This window comes from Seriola lalandi, unplaced genomic scaffold, assembly GCF_002814215.2.
Source record: "Seriola lalandi dorsalis isolate HSWRI2012SDOR001 ecotype SW California unplaced genomic scaffold, Sedor1 jcf7180002054469, whole genome shotgun sequence".
In the NCBI taxonomy this organism is placed as follows: Eukaryota; Metazoa; Chordata; class Actinopteri; order Carangiformes; family Carangidae; genus Seriola; species Seriola lalandi.
In genome coordinates this window covers 268033-287113 of record NW_019525022.1, presented here as the reverse complement: position 1 = coordinate 287113, position 19081 = coordinate 268033, and the positions used below count along the sequence as shown (strand labels likewise).

Genomic DNA, 19081 nt, shown 5'->3' with positions numbered 1-19081 from the left:
TACCACGGTTTTCTTTTAAGGTATGAAGAGTTAGAGTTACAATTTGAACCCTTCAAATCTATTGATTCTTAAATAGGGAAAATATGTTTATGCTTAATTCGTTTCTTTTTCAATGTATTTCTTTATCAGTTGTATAATGGATTGACTTAATTGAACAGTTACACCGAAGAATATTACCTCATTAATATTTAATCATAAATAAGCTTTAGCATGATGTTGCCAGAGTCCCTACTGATAATACTCCAATTTCTCCTGTATCATCATAAAGAAGAGTTTAGCGAAAGCGCTGCCTGTCAAACTAATCTCAGGGAGAAATATCCCTGAGGAGCAGCTTGAGCAGCCACGAAGAAGAAGTGGAGGACATGCGCATCACCACAGGAATTCATGGCGTTCAGTCAGTCTGAATAATAGCAAAGATACTCAACTGTCTGATATTAGTCATTTTAGCTGGACTCCAACACATTGACTTCAGGTGCTTTGGGAGGCGGTTTACTGACGGACTGTAATTTAAAATGGCGAACTCTGCCTGGTCAGAGAAAATACTCGCTCTGCTCCGCCGAATGAACAACTTTTATTTACCAGGTAGAGCAGTGACACTGTGTGAAAGTACAACATGTTGTCAGTAGACGGTTTCCACTGACCACCTCCACCTTGTCCCCCACAGGCTCCGGTCGTGCTGCCTGCTACAGGTTCGAGGTAGACGGGGCGCAGGTTGGCTGGATTCCTCCTGACGTAGCTTCGCTGCTGACTCGGTATCCGGAGGTGTTCAGTCCTCCGCAAGGTGGCGCTGTGTCTCTGTGTCACGGTCTGGACTCGTACGGGAAGAGGTCTGAGGCTGTGGACGCTGTCCTGCAGACTCTCAGACAGGACAGCTCTCTGACCTGCCTGAGGGGGTGGAGAGATGAGGTGAGACACACACCTGTGGTTGCTCGGCTGATGCAGGTATTATTATATCACAAGATTAAATAATAATGCAGAACCCACTGTGGTTGATTATTAAAGCGGTGAGAAATGTCTAACATATGTGCAATTAATTAAATTACTAAAAACAATCAGTGAACTCTTTGGGCCCCGGGGTACTATGCCCAGTTCACAGCTCAGCTCATATGATATTGATCTTTTGATTTAAAGCCAATTTCAGTTTGATTTGTGTCCAGCCAATTGAAATTTCTGTATCAAGTTAAAGGGACATTCATGGTCCTGGGTGGATGACTTGACTTAATGATTTTATTACCAGTGTTGGGGAGTAGTGAACTACATTTTTATGGTTTATGTATAACCTGTGAACAAGTAGACAGGTTTGCAATTAACTGTGAACTGTAAAAATTCATATCACATGTGCATTGTCAATTTGATCATTGTAGTAGCTTGAACTATTAACTCTATGTAGCTTTAGTTAACCAAACCAGATTTCTCTCTCGGGTACCTTTGCTGCAGTTCAACTTCTTCCAGTGTGAAGTAATTGGTAGCTTGCAAAGCTACGTTTTTAAAGTAGCTTCCCCAACATTGTTCATTTCATTCATTAAGACACACGTTCATCTGTCCAGGAGAAATACTGATATTCTGATGGGAGGTTGCTATAAATTCCATTTCCATTAAGAGTCATTGTGAACATTCATGCTCCCAAGAGAATGAACGCTTATGCTCTTTCTTAACTACTGACTTTTGACACTGGTGACTGTGATGATACTCTCTCCCATCTGATACACTGGATCGGACCTTGGTTAGTAAAAAATTAGAAAAGCAAAATTAAAAAAACAGTCCATGTACATGTCAGTAACGTGACATTTATCAGAGTAAATGTGAAGGCCTCTCCTCTTTCAGAAGTACAGTGTGATGCCTAAATTCTCCGACCCTCCTCTGATGTGGATGGAAAGAGCAGCTACCTGTAAGTCCTGACACACCATAGCAGTGCGATGTGATGTTCTCTCAGTGTCAGTGTTGTATGAGCCGCCTGTCATGCTGCACTACAGGTCTGTTTGGGGTGAAGCGGTACGGAGTCCATATCAATGGATACACTGTCAGTGACAGTGGGGAAGTCAGCATGTGGCTGGCACGACGCTCGCCACACAAGCAGACGTACCCTGGACTACTGGACAATGTGGTGAGTACGAATCACACCTGACAGGGAACAGTGATAATCAATGTGAATTCAGAGCTCCAAGAGTGAATGAAGGAGGCTAAAAGTGTTGTGTCTCTGAAGGCAGCAGGTGGTCTGGCTGCTGGCGTTGGCGTCAAACACACTCTAGTAAAAGAATGTCAGGAGGAAGCGTGTATCCCAGCAGCCATTGCTGAGAAGGCTCATCCTGTAACCACAGTAAGGTGAGTTTGGTGCCACCACACCTCTAAAAAAGAGGAGGAGCAGAAGTTTAGTCAATAAATCAGATGAAAAGACCCAAACCAACAATAGAACAGAATGATCTTTACTGTCATATTTTTGTTTTATTCCTCTGAGCCATAGATCTCCATTGGCTGACATATTCGTTCATCACCATGAACACACACATTGTAGTTTACTTTGACTCGTTCCCACACACACGCCGTCCTGCTGCCCCAAAATACTCACTGCGGAACCAAATGTGCATTAATCTGCTGCTGAAAATAGTCCCCAACAAATGCTCTATTTCCTCCTGATTGAGAAACGGTTTAAGGAAGTTACTGAGAATATATATATTTGTGAGGTGTTTTTAAAGATAAAGTAGGAACCAATGAGCTCAGAGCTGAGAGCCACAGACAGAGGAACAGGTTTGGGTCTATTCAAATGATTTGGTGAAAATAAAAAAAACAGAATAACATGACAATGGTTTAAATTCCAAATTGGAAATTTTGTTGGACAGATGTGAGTTACTATTATTAAGAGAGGTCTGTTGTTCTAATGGCACGCCACACAAGATTCTTGGTACAGCTTGTTAAGGGCACTCGTCAAAATACCCACCTTCCCTGTTCTCACTTTTATTACTCAGCAGTTTTCCTCTACTACCACCTCTGTCTGTGCAGTGCCTCTGACATGTAAAAAGCAAACCTCTCTAAATTCAATAACTAACCACTTCAATGTATTTTCTAGCTACACCTACGAGGATGAGGAGGGGGTGTTCGCTGAAAGTCAGTTTGTCTTTGACTTGGAGCTTCCTCTCGAGTTCAAGCCCAAAGTGGGGGATGGAGAGGTGCAGGATTTCTACCTGCTGCCTATTGATAAGGTCAGTTTTACATTAGATATCACCACCTGCTCCACTTCTACACAGCAGTGAGCGAAAGCATCCTTAGAGCATCCAGAACCGTTTTGTGCAGCAGGTCCGACATTGAAAACTCTATAAGATTGTTAACAAGTCATCCAACATCATCAGGTCCTGATGGAACTGTAAGGAAACTACATTCACTTCCTGCTCCAGCAGTCACACATCACATATCATATCACACATCACGTCACATCACGTCACGTCACATCACATCACATCACATCACAGTGGTCCACGACAAACCGTTGTTCTGTCCCTGCTGGATCAGACGTCACTCCCCTGTTAATCTGCATGGATTTGTTGTGGTGTGTGAACGTTACTTATTCATGTTGTGGCTCTGAAGGAGTTGTCTTCACTGTGAGCTGATTGAAGTGAACTGGACTGAACAAAGATTGTGATGCCACAGAGATACGAGGAGTGTTTTCTGATTCCTGTCCTGGTTTCAGGTGAAACAGTTGCTGTCCTCCGATGACTTCAAACCCAACTCTGCCATGGTGGTCCTGGACTTCCTCATTAGACACTCGTTTATTGAGCCTGACACAGGTTTGAGACTGTTATATCAATTATAAAATCTGGTGACAACATCCGATCTCTTCTTCGTGTTGATCGTGTGCTTTTCATTTCAGAGCCATGCTATCAGGAATTTGTGGCCGGACTCCATCAGACATTAGAGTGAAGCTGAGGACTGAGCCTGTTGACACCCTGTGCTGCTTTACATTGTTTACATTTTTCCCAGCACATCACCTCACAGGAGCCGACCTTAGTGCTGCTGACTGAACCTGGTAACTGGAAGACAAGACGGGGACCTGAGGGGAGCGGTTCACATGATGATGGCTGATCTGAGTGATGGATGCTGTCGTGCAAAATTCTGCTTGGACAGTTTAGACACGGGACTGTCTACAGTGTCCAGATGTTGACTCTCTGAAAATGTGTCAAAATATTTTAAACTATGAACAGAATTAGTCCTGTGTACAGGTGCAGAGTCAGTCATAATAACTACTGTAACTGTAAGACAAGAGATGGTTTAAATTATAAAGTATATCGGTTCAAATGAACATATAAACTCTTGCTGCTGAATGAAACTCCTCTGCTGAACATTTAGACATTCAGTCAGATCCCTAAAGGCAAGTTTGGATTGCAACACAATTAATCAGTGTTCAAGTCTAAGAATTTTACTATTTGAATTGATGTTGTGCTTTGTTTAGTTGCTGAGTTAAAACATACAGAGACTTAAGAAAGAAAGCCTTTGAGCATTGACACCACTGGCAGAATGGCACAACCTCCTATGTTATTTCAACTGTCTATTATGTTTTGTTTTCTAAGTCACTGTGTCTTCCTTGTCACTCCTTGTTTGTCATGTTATTTCACCAATTAAAATAATAAGGCACCAGTGGCAGGACATGGTCGTTCTGTTACAGTTTATTTCCTTTAGAATACATTAAAAAAGACAAGTGGAGAAATGTGAGGATACATTTGTGTACAAAAGAATCTTCCTCTTACAAAGAACCAATCATCAAGGAGTCGCTTGCATCTTGTATTTCATAATCTGACATCATAATTTTTTATAAGTGTTTACCACACTGACCTTTTGTTTTTAGTTGTGTGCAAATAATACAAGGTAAGCCAGTAGAATATCACAAAGTTAACATAACATAGAATAGAGTACAAAGCAAAAGAAGAACAGTTGTAGACATGAGTGAACTGAGAAGAAACAAAACTCGACAGTAACATCCTGGCAGGTATGCAGGTGTATATAGGTGTATACAGGTATATCCTGGTCTATCATGAATTCTCAAACTAAGTCTGTTACTTAAATAATGGGAGAGTGTTTAACATTTGCAGAATAAATCACAACTGAGAGGGGGAGGAGTCACTTGTGTTATGATGTCATTAACACAGAATCACTACTTTGTTCCTCCGAGTAGAAATACTGTTTTCAGTCACTTCCACGCTGCATTTATTTAGGCTGGACTGGAACAGCAGGGCCAGCCACTAATTACTGACTGACTGACTGATCATAGTTTCACCATTCGTCAGCTGAATGCCACATGACTGAGTTGGAGTTTCCTCGTTGGCCATTGCTTTTTCAAAATGATTTGGCGCAAACAGTTTCTGTTGGGGGGCGTTCACAGCCTGAAGTGTTACCAACATTCCTGCTAATGTTTCAAATTAAAAGCCTGCTGCTAACAAGGAAGTGTATCTTTAAAAAAAAAACTACTGACTTTAAGTAGCTGAAACAAATGAGTGAGTGAAAACAGTATTTATGTTAAAAAGAGAAACGTGACTGTGCTGTAGACATGTACACTGAACTGAATTAGTCAGGTGGACATGGAGGAGGTGTTCAGTTTGCATCAACAGCAAATTAAAACTGATCAGAGGATTCTTCCTGATATATGATGAAATATTTGTATAAAACAGGGATAATCAGCTGTAGCTTAATTAAATTAAGGCTCCACTACTGATTTATAGTAAGTTTTGTTAACCCTTTCATACCCAGCTGTGTACAGTGTGTTTGACAGTCCACATTGATTTAATTCAATCACAGTTTTCTGACTTGAAGGTTAATCTATATCAACTTCATTTTTTAAGTGTTGTATTAATGAGGAAGTTTGTATAAAACACACATAAGTTGGTCTCATTACATCATGTATTCATGCTCAACTGTAAATAATAAAACACAGCTTTTTAAATGAATGAAAACGGTATCAAATATTACAAGTTGATAAAAAAGAGAAGCGCTCGCTCCATAGAAAGTTAATTTGGTCAAACTTTAGAAATAAAGGAGAATGAAAACCTATAGAATGAGAGGACAAAACTGAGAGACACAGTCACACTGCAGGCCACCGGCATACGTCTGTCTGACCCCTGGTCTCGCTTGGAGCGGGTCTCAGGGACTGAGGAGACCACTGTACTCCATTCAGAGACCTGAAACCTCCTTACAGGACAAACCCTACCTCACCTTTAAAAGTATGAGTGAGAGAGATACTCCCTTCTCTTCATGTTCTCTTAATTTAAGGTTTCTAAACACAAGATTACAGTATTTTTATCTGAAAGCTAAAAGCTATAACCTTGAACTTAAATGTATATATTTTCCCCTTTTCCATTACATTTGAGCTTCCTGTTTTTTTTTTTTTTCCTTTGGCCCGGTTACACTTCTTCTCCCTCATCCCTGTAACTCCACGTTCAACCGTGCCCACCGTGGTGATGAAGCAGACACAGTGGGGGTGTTTTTCTTGGCCTTGTTTATTTCCCCCATCCCACCCGCTCATGTGTTACCTCACACTCTATAGAAGAAGGCAGCCGCTCTTCTTGCCTCGTCTCTTGGCCTGCAGCGCCGCCCTGGTGGCCATCTCGAACACCTCCCTCACGCCATCCTTCGTCTTGGCCGAGCACTCTAAGTAACCAAAGGCGTTGATTCGGTTCGCCATGTCCCTCGCCTCGTCTGACTTCACTGGTTCCTGTTTGGATGAAGCCGAATCGTCAAATGAGTAAATGTAAATGATTTTTTCTTTTTTTTAAATAAATAAATTATACATTTTCAATTATAAACAGATAAATTGACAATACAATAAAATGCTGATGATTGTTACAAGAGCGTAATGCTATAAATCAGACTGTGATACGTGAAACCTAAAAAAACGACGTTATGACTGTTTATAATTGTTTAGTCTGACACATCAGTGAGTAGTCAATCCTCCTGTGGTTGGATCTGTCTGAACAGAACTCCACAGGTTTGAACATCTAACGGCCTCACTGACCTGTTTCATCTTGGCCAGCTCTCGACGTGTGTGCTCGTCGTTTCGCAGGTCTTTCTTGTTTCCCACCAAAATAATGGGCACGTTGGGACAGAAGTGCTTGACCTCAGGAGTCCACTTCTCTGGAATATTCTCTGCATCGGGCACAAGGTGTACATGTTGAATATGGAGCAGATGGAAACCGAATGTTTGTCAAAAACACCAACAGAAGAAGAAATCTCACCTAAACTGTCTGGGCTGTCGATGGAGAAACACATGAGGATGACGTCTGTGTCTGGGTAGGAGAGAGGCCTCAGTCGGTCGTAGTCCTCTTGACCCGCTGTATCCCAAAGAGCCAGCTCCACCTACGAGAGCCGAAGATGAAAGATCAGTACATCACTGTGTCTTTGTTACCATTAAATGACACGGGGCTCAGAGGAAACAGACTGTACAGTTTCTACATTTTCAGGTTTATTTACTAGATTTAAAGTTTATTTACTAGATTTTGACTGTTTGAGATGGCAAATGTCACAGCAGACACTGTTCTACAATATCTGAGACTTTCCAAAGTGGCTCAGTGGCTTCTCAAAATGTCGTCATTATCTGGTTGCCAGGCAACCAGCAAAGAAGCTGGGTCGACTGTTGTTCAACAAAAAATAGAGCACATAACTCCCCCTGTAACCATTAACGCTCAATTTTACATTTGTGTTTCTGTCCGGATTAAACAAACAAGATAAAACATGATCATTAGTGAGCTTTGTTAAATGTGTTCATAGTTCAACACAATGTCAAATTATTCCTCTAATACCAGATTTAAATGCGGAGGCTCATAATCAGCGGTTGTTGTCCAGGTAACAGATCATAGGTGGAAGTGAGGTGAGAGAGAAGCTTTGAAACGGGGCTAGACCCATAAATCGGCCAAGACAAGATATGAGCCGATATTAGTGTTTATGTCGAGAGAGAAAACATTAAGATCAGCTGATATAAAATCTCATCATTCTTAATAAATTTTTATTAACACTCCAATATCAATATCAGAATCAGGCTAAACGTTGAACCATCCCATAAGGTTCAGAGCCTCAGACCACACAGTGCATGTTTTATTAATGGACAACTGAAAATATGAGAACAACATAGAAATGTGATATTAGTCATTATATTGAGATCTTACCTGTTTACCATCCACCTCAATATCGGCCACGTAGTTTTCAAACACAGTGGGCACATAAACCTCGGGGAACTGATCTTTGCTGAACACAATGAGGAGGCAGGTTTTACCACAGGCTCCATCACCAACTATCACCAGTTTCTTCCTGATTGCAGCCATCTGAAAGAATGAAGAAAGACATTTATTCTGTTATTTATTCTGGGCATTCAGACCAAAAACAGCCCTGTGAAGTAACAAGCTTTACTGGTGCCAAAAAGTCCCGCAAGATGATGAAAGAGATGATCCATGCTGGTTTGAGTTTGTAGGTTTATCAGACACCAAAACACTGGTTTTACAAACAGCGGTTTGTAACACTATGAGGATAGGTTTAATAAAAGTTGTCGTGGCCAATCACTTTATCCTCTGTTGTCCGTCAGGAAGGTTCACTTGCATGTATTTAACTGGTAAAAATATGCTTTGTCAGATGATGGCAAATTGCTTTGCAGCTAAAACTGAGCAAATTTAAACTTTTTTGCAGAACAACCTTGCAGTTTGTTTCTGTGTTGTAACCCTCCCTGTGTCAACATAGTGGCCTCATTTACATGAGTGAGGAGGCTGCATATTTCTTGCTGTACTATTGTCAGTCTTCACATCGCCTCAATTTCAAAGTGAAGCTGAAGCTGACTAGAATTAAAAGCAGAGCTCTCACATCAGGAAACATCACTGGAGCCTGGTGCACATAACACCTGCATCCATTGTTTTATCTGTAAGTCCACATAATGATGTCACATCTGTCATTGCAGGTTGATGAAACCCACTTGTGCCACTAGATGACAATTCAGGCAATCACCAAAGTCATCAGTCGTCATCCACCTAGAAAACTTTCAGGGTAATCCATCAGATATGTGTCAATATATTTAACCCTAGACCACAGCACTGGACCAACCAACACAGATTTTTTAAATTTGATTCTGGCATAAAACAACATGCAAACAGGTGACAGATTAAAGGAAAAAAATGAATAAATGAGTGGAGAAGCTTAACAAATGCTGCTGCTTCAACACAGGTGCACTGCATGGTACAATTAAGGAAATAACCTCCCATCATGCTCTGTGGCAAGTGCAAAAATTCTGATTATGATTTTGCATCAAGAGGAAATGATGAACATAACTTTGAGAGACAAATGCGTATTTGAGAGTTCAGTGGTGTCAAAACCAGAGGCACTGATCTGCAGAGATGTGGAAAAATGTGATATAGTCAGATGAGTCAAATTTTACTATCTTTTGGAAGATAATCCCTCCTGTAGAGCTCACTAAAGTTCCACTATAAACAACAAACATTCAACGAAACAAATCAACTTCTATGTGGGCCTGAAAGCAAAAATGTTGGATGGGGTTTCATCCTGTTTAGTTTAGGTTGTTGCCATTAGTCAATTCACTGAACAAAACGCATGACTACTATAAATTACAGTATAACATGACAATCAACAGCAGGACTCTTATTCCTTGTTTCAGACATAATAATTCAACATGGAGATCCTGGATAACATCTGGATTTGGTGTTTACGTATGTTGCTAAAATAAGATCTACCAATGAAATGGCCTAATGAAATTAAGATATTGCTGTCGCCATTTGAAGAAGATTCAAAACAGTGCCTGAATAAAACTCCGTCAACCCAGGCATAGATTTATAGTGAATGGGTCACAGATTACATCATATACAGCCAGTCTGTCTGTAGCCATCTATATGGTCTACTGGCCGCTTCAAAGAGTGAACTGAGTTAACATGACACACTGTAACACAGTTTGCAATGGTTAGCTACAGCTGCCAGGCGGATCAAGACTATTTGGCAAGTTTACGTTGCATTATCAATTCACTTCCTCACTGCTGTTTACCTCCAATGTAACGATCTACTGAATCTGTCAGCTTTACTTCTGGTGAACTGCTTCACATTACAGGTAGCTTGCTGTCCCGATGTTACCTTATTTTTACCCATCATTATCTTTTGGCCTGTGTGAATCGGTGGAGTGGCAGCTAACTTCTAGCTAGCAGCAGGTCATATTCCCTCTGAGGAAGCTACGCTGTTAGCTTGCTAACTTTGCTTAGTTTTTCGGGACAGCTGGCCTGTGGTCAGGCTGGACACTGAACATTTTGAGACCGCAATACATCGCCTGAATCTACCAGCTACTCTTACACACAAAGCTATGAAGCAGATACCAATTCTGGCTAGTCACATAAGCGTAATTTTACCGTTTTGTTAGAGATACTCGCCTTTCTTTCGTTTTCCTGTCGGACGTAAGAGCCCCGCCCCCGACAGTGCCACGAAGATAGCGCCCGCCCACATGACGCACTTCCAGCCAATGGAACACGGCGAAATCATGATGAAGCATAACTGAGCCAACCATTATAGCACATAAAATAAAATAAAAGTCTCCCAGGTTTGTTTTACCCCTGGGAGAAGTAAAGTACTGTTTCCCCTGAGCCCAGCCTCCCAGTGATGTTTCTCTCTGTTTGCTACTAGATGTATAAAACAAGGTCGCCAAAGGTGCATTCCATCTCCTTCCTTGTTTATATGTAAGTAGTTTGGTACAATTGCTGCAAACGCAATCCTACTATATGTTCATCTCGGGTACACAAATTCTTTATTATTCCACTTTGTGATTCGTATCTCCTTCTAGACGTTTCAACATAAAGGCAAGACAAGTTTATTTCTATAATAACACCATTCAGACACAACATAGTTCAAGGCATGGAAATACTGGAAATACATTAAAAAATATATCATTAGGATTACATTAAAATAGCATTTAAAAACCATAATAACTCCATAATCCATGATAAAACTCCAACAAAAGCTCAATTCAAACTGTAAAATGTTCAGCTCAATTAGGATATTATCGGATTTATTAGGTTTTTTCTGTGGTATAGCATGTTGTGAGCATATATGTTTAGAATATATATTTAATTTATATCTGCTTTTCTTATCAATTTCTCATTCATTTTAAACATGTCTATCTTTCCATTCTGGGAATGTGGTCTTAGACTTTTGTCATTGTATATAATATCAACATATATTAATAGGCTTTGGGATTGATATATATTTATGTAACATGTCCACAGAATACAAACATAAACACACATATTTGTATGGGATAGACATATCTGTCAATATATGAAATTGTTCCAATTTCTAATAGGTTTCATATAATTTTTTTTACATACTTTTTTTTATTTCATATGTACATACATTTCATACATGTAAATTCAATATATGTACATATAACATTTGCATATGGGTCACTAGAAACCAACATTAGATCTACAGCTGATTCTCCTCCTCTGCTAAAAACAAACCAGGCCAATTTTTTAAACAAAGTAATAATTTTAATTCCATTAACTCGTCAACTATCTGCCCATTGTAGTCTGTGCTCTTCCCTCCCCAAAATGTGTTATTGGCATATTTCTTCTTTTGGCTGCAAACACACATATTTCCACATTATTTTGCAATATGTGACGATCACGTGGTCAGGTCAAAGGAAGTTGACGCGTATGAACCAATAAGCGGCGAGCTAATGGACATGACGTTAGCCATTGGCTGTTTCAAAACGGAGGCAATTTAAACGCTAACGTTACATCCGCGCGGCGTTTGCAGATTCATCTGCGTCGCCCCGAGAACAGACGGTGTCGGTAAGGTTTTCAACAAATCTTACTTATTTAGCAAAATAGTTTCATATTTTACAGATCAATTCTACTAAACGGGACAGCCGCGTGAATGTTGCGATATTTAATGTGTTAATAATACGAATTACCTGATAGTTTTACCAGTTAAACGGCTAATGTTTAACGTTAGGTAGCGTTAACCAGTTGTTCTACCTTGATGGCGTTGCCTTAACGTAAACTACAGTTAAACGATTAGAATGAGACTTCGTGACGCAAATCAGTATTTTAATGTTACATTAAGACAGCAATGTACAGCTTAATGGTAAGAAAAAACAACAAAAACATGTTCTTTTGTGTAACTTTTCCGGTTCAGTTCCTTTGTCGACACAGGCGATCACATTCCATCAAAGTACAGTTATCAGATGTAAACTAGCCTTAGTTAAGACCAAATAAATTGCTAGCCTGGTTGGATAACTAAATGTGGATTCAACAAGGGGAACTTTAATGCAAGATGTGCCCTGTCTACTGGTTTCTTGTTTAGGCGAGTTGTGGAATAACACAGCCTGAGATTATGGCCCAAAGCGATTCGGAGGGTCTCCCTGAACTCTACGAGTTTGACGCCCCTTCCCACGTCATCGACCTGCAAGAACTGGAGAATGCAGACAGCGACGATAGGTGGTTTGGTGAGTCTTTTTCAACATTTGAATCTGAGTGGTATTAGGTTGAGGGTTTGAGACGCGGTGTGCGTTTATCCTGCCTCGCAGCAAACTGCTGTGAAAAGTTTAGGATGAGCTCGCCTTCCATGTCTCCTCATGCAGCTATTACGGGCCGCTCATCTCTGGTTACACTGGAAATGAGTTGGTGCAGGTGGAGTAAATATTAGCAGAAGCACGTTATACAAACCGAGCCCTGCAGCACTGATGTTTTGTTAGTGTTTCCGTTGCTGTCATTTGTATCTTTGGACAAATGTGAAGCTGTACATGCATTGTTTGAAGTGATCTGTTTTTTTGAGGTTTTGACGCTCTTTGCTTTTTTTTTTTTTTTTTTTTGAGTTATATGAAGGATGAGAGTTTAGAGGCATGTTTTTGTTGGGTAACCCTGGATCTTGAAGTTGTTGCATACAATTTGGATAAAGGCATTTAAAATTCCAGCACTAGGTCCAATTTCAATACACTCTACAAGTGTAGTTCTGTCAAGGTAGTGACAAACTTTTATAAGGCTTTGTTTGAAATGCTGTGTTTTGGTGTGTCGTGCATCTCATATGAATATGATTAAAGTTTCTGTACATGCTAAACTTAATACAGTTGCTCTCGTGTTGCTACAGACTTAATGCTCTTCAATTTGAAACTGATTGAGAAAATGGCCTGTACCACAGTGGCCTTTTTAAAATGCCTATTTCAGAATCTTTCTTGACTTTATCGTTGACTGTCTCACATGCAGAACATCAGGCTGAGGGAGCTGATGCTGACCTTGCTACACCTTTGAGAAAGCCCTTTATGAGAAGCGACATGCCCAGCCTGCCCAAAGCCACTGTAACTCATCAAGTCAAGACAGATGTGGATGCTGGTTAGTTTTCTTTGCATTATAGCCAATTACTCATATGCACTGATAATTATTTTCTGTTAACATGCTAATGTTGTCGTTAAGGTGGTTCTGAAAATGCAGCTTGTTCCCAGTATGTGGTCCCCTAGTCTTCTGTAATTTGAGTTAAAAAGTCCTCATGACTTGGATAATGTGAATGTGAACTCATGTGGACTGATCAATGTTCCAGGTCCTGGTAGAGCCACATCTCCACCTCCAAACATTGTCACATCCTGGGGTGCTGAAACTCAGACTGATGCCCAACCAAGGAGGAGGACTGCGAATCAACCCCCTGTCCAACCACGCAGGTACAGTTCCAGTGATGGTTATATTTAAACTAATTATAAGGTTATCCAAAAGGTGACAAATGATTAACTTGAACATTATACATAGCTCCATCGCCTCACGTTGTCAAACAAATACTAACCCTCACCAGATCGGGTCGGTGTGCGGGACTTCTCCTGCTGCTCCTAATGGCCAGTGTGATTGTGATTTTAATTCATTTTAGGGTTTCAAAACGTAAAGAGATGCCCAGCACCTCAGCTCAACAACCATCAGCTCAACCACCATCAAAGAAACACAAAATGTAAGTGTCATGACTGTCCAGTCATATCATCCTGCCTTCACAGCAGCCACTTCAACTGCAGCTGTTTGTTCTAGGAGTCCTGTTGCCCAACCGACTCGAAAATCCACGAGGGTCCTCCGCAGGAGTGGGCAGCTGAATTCCAGGAAGACGCCCAAGACCCGGGCAGCAGCTTCCAACACTGCAAACAGAGAGTAAGACTACTGCCAGTACTACTGGTGAAACCATGTTTCTCAGCCTCATCCTGCAGGGGATGGAGCAAAAAAAGAATGACCAGTTCTTGCTTTATATTATTTGATCAGATTAATTTGTTTTGTTTCCATAAAACTTCCTGAAGGGACTGATAGAACTGCTGAAGTGCAGGCAGCTCCTTGGTTGCCGACTAAGGGTCAGGTTATGCTAGAAAAGAACTTCATATGATTTGTCATCCAAGCACATTGGGAAAAACAAGTGTTTAATTGTTCTAAATAGCCACATTGAAAGGTAGAGTGAAAAGCCAGCTGTAAGGTGCAGTGTTTGTGCAGGTGAGAAGGTAAAACAGGCCACCCTCAGTGAGTGTAGAGCCCACTGGAGATGGTGCTTTGGATGCAAGTTGTGGTTTGAAGTAGGTTCATATACTTTGTATTTTTACTCTAAACTTGGAACTTTTCTGTTTCACTAAGAATATGAAAGTAACACTGACAAGACCAATCGCCATCAGCTGCCTTCATCTACATATAAAACCCGCCAGGATTGTTTTTCTTTCTTAAACGGTCTGTAGAAAAGTCAGAGCTTTTGAACCCAAGTATCTTAATGGCATAAACTTAAAGTGAAGCTCTAAATGGTTCGAATAGATTACTTTAACACTTTAAACGAGACTGAGATGAAAAAACAAGTTAAAGCTGTCTTTTTCCTGATGACAGGCATGTTAGCTCTGAGGAGCAGGAGCTGGAGCGCATCAGGAACCTCCAGAAGGAAGTGGCTCTGCATCGCAAGAAGAATGAGGCCAGCTACAAAGCTGCCCTGGCTGGAAGTGAGTAGATGAAACTCTTACTTTGTGTGGGTCTGCAACAACCATTAGTGAAAGTACTGTTTTGTGTGCAGGATAAGAAGCCATTAGTCTGTTTCTGTTTGTTAAGATCTGAAGGCTCACTTTACTTCTGTGTCACTGTTATTTCAGATCCACCACTGAAGAAGACGGCCATGTCCACAACTGTGCCTAAAGAGTTCCATTTCAACACAGACACCCGTGTTAAGGCAACCACTTCATCCAGTACATCCCAAAAGGAAGTGGACTTCATCAGTCAGCTTCGTCAACCTTCCTCCCCAGTAAGTATTTCATATGCTAACACCTTAAAGGTCCTTAAAGCTATACTGCATCCCAAGGGCTTTGGACAGAGCTGAAACCCAGACCACCAATGATACACCTAGAGCCTATAGACATGTCAGTGGACCCTTTAAGGCAAGACTGTTACTGTCATTTCCTAGAAACCTTAATGCTCTGTTCCTTTTATTTCATTGACTTAAAAATTGAGAAAACAGAACAAAATTGTGGCACATTTGTAAACCCTTCTACGTGAAAAAGTATATACACCTGAATGGATGCACATGATGATGATGTTCATCTAATTTTTACACTTGGCTTGTTTTTGTATTTCAGGCAAAGACCAAGAGAGGTGCCACAGTTCCCAAACCCTTCAACCTGTCCACAGGCAACAAGAGGAAGATGGAGGGGCCGGGCACCTACGTGCCCATGGCTCAGCAGATAGCGCAGTTTCAGAAACGAACCCCCGAGCGATACCATCTGCGAAGCCGCCAGAGCCAGGAGAGAGGTTGGCTTTGCTTCATCAGTGTTCAGTGCCAATTAAAGTCTTTTTCTGTGATCTGGGGATATAAGCATTTAAATGATTAACATGTTTAAAATGACTTTGTTAGGGCCATCCCCAGTGAAGGTTGACCACCTGAAGCTCACCCAGCCTCATACCCCACACCTCATGACCCGCCAGAGGAGCCGGCCACCCACTGTGAAGAGCAGTGCGGACCTGGAGGCTGAAGAGGTGGACAAACTGAACAAGTAAGAGCCTTTACTTAACCCCCTACAGACCATCCTGCTTCCTGCAGCCATCAACCATGTGCACAAAAAAAAATACAAGCATCATGTTCGTTTCTCATTAATGTTGTATTCTGATCACAGGTTTAAATTCAAGGCCCTGGAGCTGAACAGGAAAATACTGGAGAATGCCCAGGACTTGAAGAAACCAGCAGTGAAGGAGCCCACTGTACCTGAAGGCTTCGAGCTGCAGATTGAAAAGAGGCTCCAGGGAAGGCAGGCTACCAAGAAGCCTCAGGAGGATGAAGAGAAGCCACACATCTTTAAACCACAGCCTCTGCCCAAAAAGATCCTGGAAGGAGTAGTGGTGAGTTAAAACCTGGCTGCCAACAGTTCAGTGCCAAATACAGGAGTTTACAATAAACTCACTTTAATTCTTCTGAGAAAACATGAAGCTTTTGAGGTTATTCCCATACCTGAATGTAGTAAACAGGAATTACTCCTGTCAACAGGGATTACCAGAGAAGAAAGTGCTGCATCCAACTGTTCCAGAGTCTCCAGCTTTTGCGCTGAAGAAGAGAGTTCGTGTGGATCGCAAGGTCGAGGAAGTAAGAACACGTTTGATTGTCATGAATTCATTCATAGTTTAAGTCAGAAAATTGAATTGTTTTTTTTGTCTGTTTTTTAACGTTCGGATAAAACTTCACCTTGTGCTCAGATATTTGGAACGGGTATTTTCACTGTTTGATGTTTCATAGACAAAGATTAATCAATAATGGTGATCAATAGTTGCACTACCAATGGTAACCAAACCCCTACATCCCAGCCATTCCCATGTAAATGACAAAACCTGGTGTCTCTTGTCAGGAAAAACAGCCATCACCAGTGAAGCCCCCGCCAGTGCCTCACTTCGGCCTCCCCTTCCAGCCCCGGCTCCCAGAGAACCGCCATGTGGAGGTCTGTCCCTTCTCCTTTGAAGAGAGGGAGCGAGAGAGGAGGGCACTGAAAGAGAAGAGGCTGGAGGACAAGCGAAACGAAGAGGTGCAGTCACACTTCCTCAGCTGGTGTTCTCAGACATCCAGAATAAAGACACAACCGTTAAAATCATTTTCCTCTGACTTTCTCCAGGTTCCACAGTTCAAGGCTCAGCCACTGCCAGACTTTGACGCTGTGGTCCTTCCTGAGAAGAAGAAGCTGGAGCCCACAAAGCCTGAGCCCTTCAGGATGCTCCTGGATGAACGTGGTGCTGTGAAGAACAGTCGCTGGGAACAGATGGTATGATGGGATCTGCCACTGAACGCAGAGAAGCTGTTTTTATTCTCTACAATGGTGCAATTCAAACCTGAGCTTTGTGCTTTGTAGGTGAAAGAAGAGCAGAAACAACAGGAGGAAGCAGCAATATTCAAAGCCAGACCCAACACAGTCACTCACAAAGAGCCTTTCCAACCCAAGAAGGAGAGCCGGGCTGTAATAGGTAAGACTGTCAACATGCAGAGCTGCATCACAACACTGACCCTCACCCAGACCTAGACCTGAAGTGTCTGTGAGAGAAATGCATAATTCTGACTGTCTGATACCTCGAACACAAGTTTCTGGAAACAATGGCACTCTATCGTTCAGAGGAACAAGCTGCATCAGGCTTTGATAAACATACACATCTTGTCTGTGAAGACACTCATTGATATGATGCATTCCCTCGCCTCTTACTTTAACCATCACAAATGTCTTCATGCAGACAGTAAAAACAATTGGATCATTGGCTAATGATCCAGTGTTTTATCCTCAGACACAACTGCACAGGAAAAGGTCAATAACACACACTTATCATTTGTTGATGCATCTGAGGGAGATGGAAGTGTTTGTTTTGAAGTAACAGATCTCCATACCAACACACAGCAGAATTGTTGCCACATAAAAACAAACTTTCACAAAACAAAAACACAACAAAGATTCACCCATGCCGTGTTAAAGTGACCAGGATTGAATAAGTGACTTTATTGAAACCTGATGAGTGCTTCAGTTCTCTGCTGTGGCATTCTCCAGCGTCATGTAACTCACTGTTTCTGTTGCCTTTTACTATCATCTGCCACTGCACTTTGAGAAGGCATCAATTCTTCCACAGTTGTCGAGGCCTTCGAGCTGTCAACGGAGCGAAGGGCCCGGGAGCGGCAGGAGTATGAGCGAGTGGCTAGCGAGAAGGAGGCTCTCAGGGCGCTCATGGAGGAGGATCAGAGACGAGAGGAGGAGCAGAGACAGAGGGATGAGATCGCCAGGCTGCGGCAAGAACAGGTCACTGCTACACAATGTTTACATGGAGGGGAGGTTGATGACGTATCACTGAGTGACAATACTGTTGATGTGGTCATGTAGCTGCTTTTCATCTATAATAACATGATTAGATTCGGTTAAAGAGCTGCTGGTCCCGCTGACAATCCACAGCTCGTCTACTTGGGTTTTCTTCTTAATAGGACTGATTGCTGAACAAATTAACGTGCATTAATTTAACATGCGAGTAACTGTTAACAGTTTAAACGTGTTTGTGTAAAGTCTTTAATCGTTTTTATAACGTCACACTGTAACAAGGAAACGTACATAAAACACGGGCTGGTAAATGGTCAGAGTTTAACCTGTGTGTGCAGCTGCAGCCTGACGACGCCAGTCTCACAGCTTTTCTTTGCCTCCTCTGCAGGTCCACAAGGCTCAGCCCATCAGACACTACAAACCTGTAGCAGTGAAGAAGAGTGAGGTTCCCCTCACCGTCCCCCACTCGCCAAACTTCTCTGATCGATTCCGCCTGTGATCAACCTCTCGTGCTCCTGTGTGTATATACCTGCATCTTTTACTACTTCAGATGTTTGGTTGAGTTTTGACATCATGAGGTGTTTGTCAGTAGAACACCGGCTTTAATGTTGTAAATAGACTTGTGTATTTCAAATGACTGAAGTTCTGTTTTTACTGTTTCATGTTGAGCTTTAGATTTTTAACTGTGCTGAATAATCTTTCTCTTCCTGCTATATTAACTTTTTAATAAAGGTTATGAAGTATCAGTTCATTATGGACCTTTTTTTTTTAAATGTGAAATTCTGTAAACTTGTGTAGGGAAAGGAAACA

General features: G+C 41.6%; 3 protein-coding genes across 5 annotated transcripts; 2 read left to right on the top strand and 1 right to left on the bottom strand.

Annotated features, from left to right (window-relative positions):
- Positions 1-331: 331 nt before the first annotated feature.
- On the top strand, positions 332-4635 carry tpk2 (thiamin pyrophosphokinase 2). Its single transcript, XM_023411535.2, has 8 exons — positions 332-582; positions 665-906; positions 1825-1888; positions 1974-2104; positions 2204-2322; positions 3065-3197; positions 3683-3779; positions 3863-4635. Exons 1-8 carry the CDS (start codon positions 513-515, stop codon positions 3910-3912), a joined length of 906 nt encoding a protein of 301 aa, XP_023267303.1. The 5' UTR covers positions 332-512; the 3' UTR covers positions 3913-4635.
- A 4-nt stretch (positions 4636-4639) lies between these two features.
- Positions 4640-10464, bottom strand: LOC111658866 (rho-related GTP-binding protein RhoA-C). 2 transcript variants are annotated; one of them, XM_023411544.2, is made up of 5 exons: positions 10389-10464; positions 8142-8297; positions 7215-7335; positions 6995-7125; positions 4640-6694 (listed from the first exon to the last, which is right to left on the bottom strand). In XM_023411544.2, exons 2-5 carry the CDS (start codon positions 8295-8297, stop codon positions 6521-6523), a joined length of 582 nt encoding a protein of 193 aa, XP_023267312.1. In that variant the 5' UTR covers positions 10389-10464; the 3' UTR covers positions 4640-6520. The 2 variants fall into 2 exon arrangements, with proteins under 2 accessions (XP_023267312.1, XP_023267313.1); XM_023411545.2 differs by having other exon boundaries at positions 10368-10409.
- Positions 10465-11751: 1287 nt separating this feature from the next.
- Positions 11752-19022, top strand: tpx2 (TPX2 microtubule nucleation factor). Of its 2 annotated transcripts, none has more exons than XM_023411500.1 (17): positions 11752-11804; positions 12319-12460; positions 13218-13343; positions 13549-13666; positions 13867-13944; positions 14019-14135; positions 14844-14953; positions 15101-15249; positions 15581-15752; positions 15856-15994; positions 16115-16337; positions 16483-16578; positions 16838-17011; positions 17099-17245; positions 17333-17444; positions 18093-18259; positions 18660-19022. In XM_023411500.1, exons 2-17 carry the CDS (start codon positions 12349-12351, stop codon positions 18768-18770), a joined length of 2151 nt encoding a protein of 716 aa, XP_023267268.1. In that variant the 5' UTR covers positions 11752-11804; positions 12319-12348; the 3' UTR covers positions 18771-19022. The 2 variants fall into 2 exon arrangements, with proteins under 2 accessions (XP_023267268.1, XP_023267267.1); XM_023411499.1 differs by having other exon boundaries at positions 18075-18259.
- Positions 19023-19081: the final 59 nt, after the last annotated feature.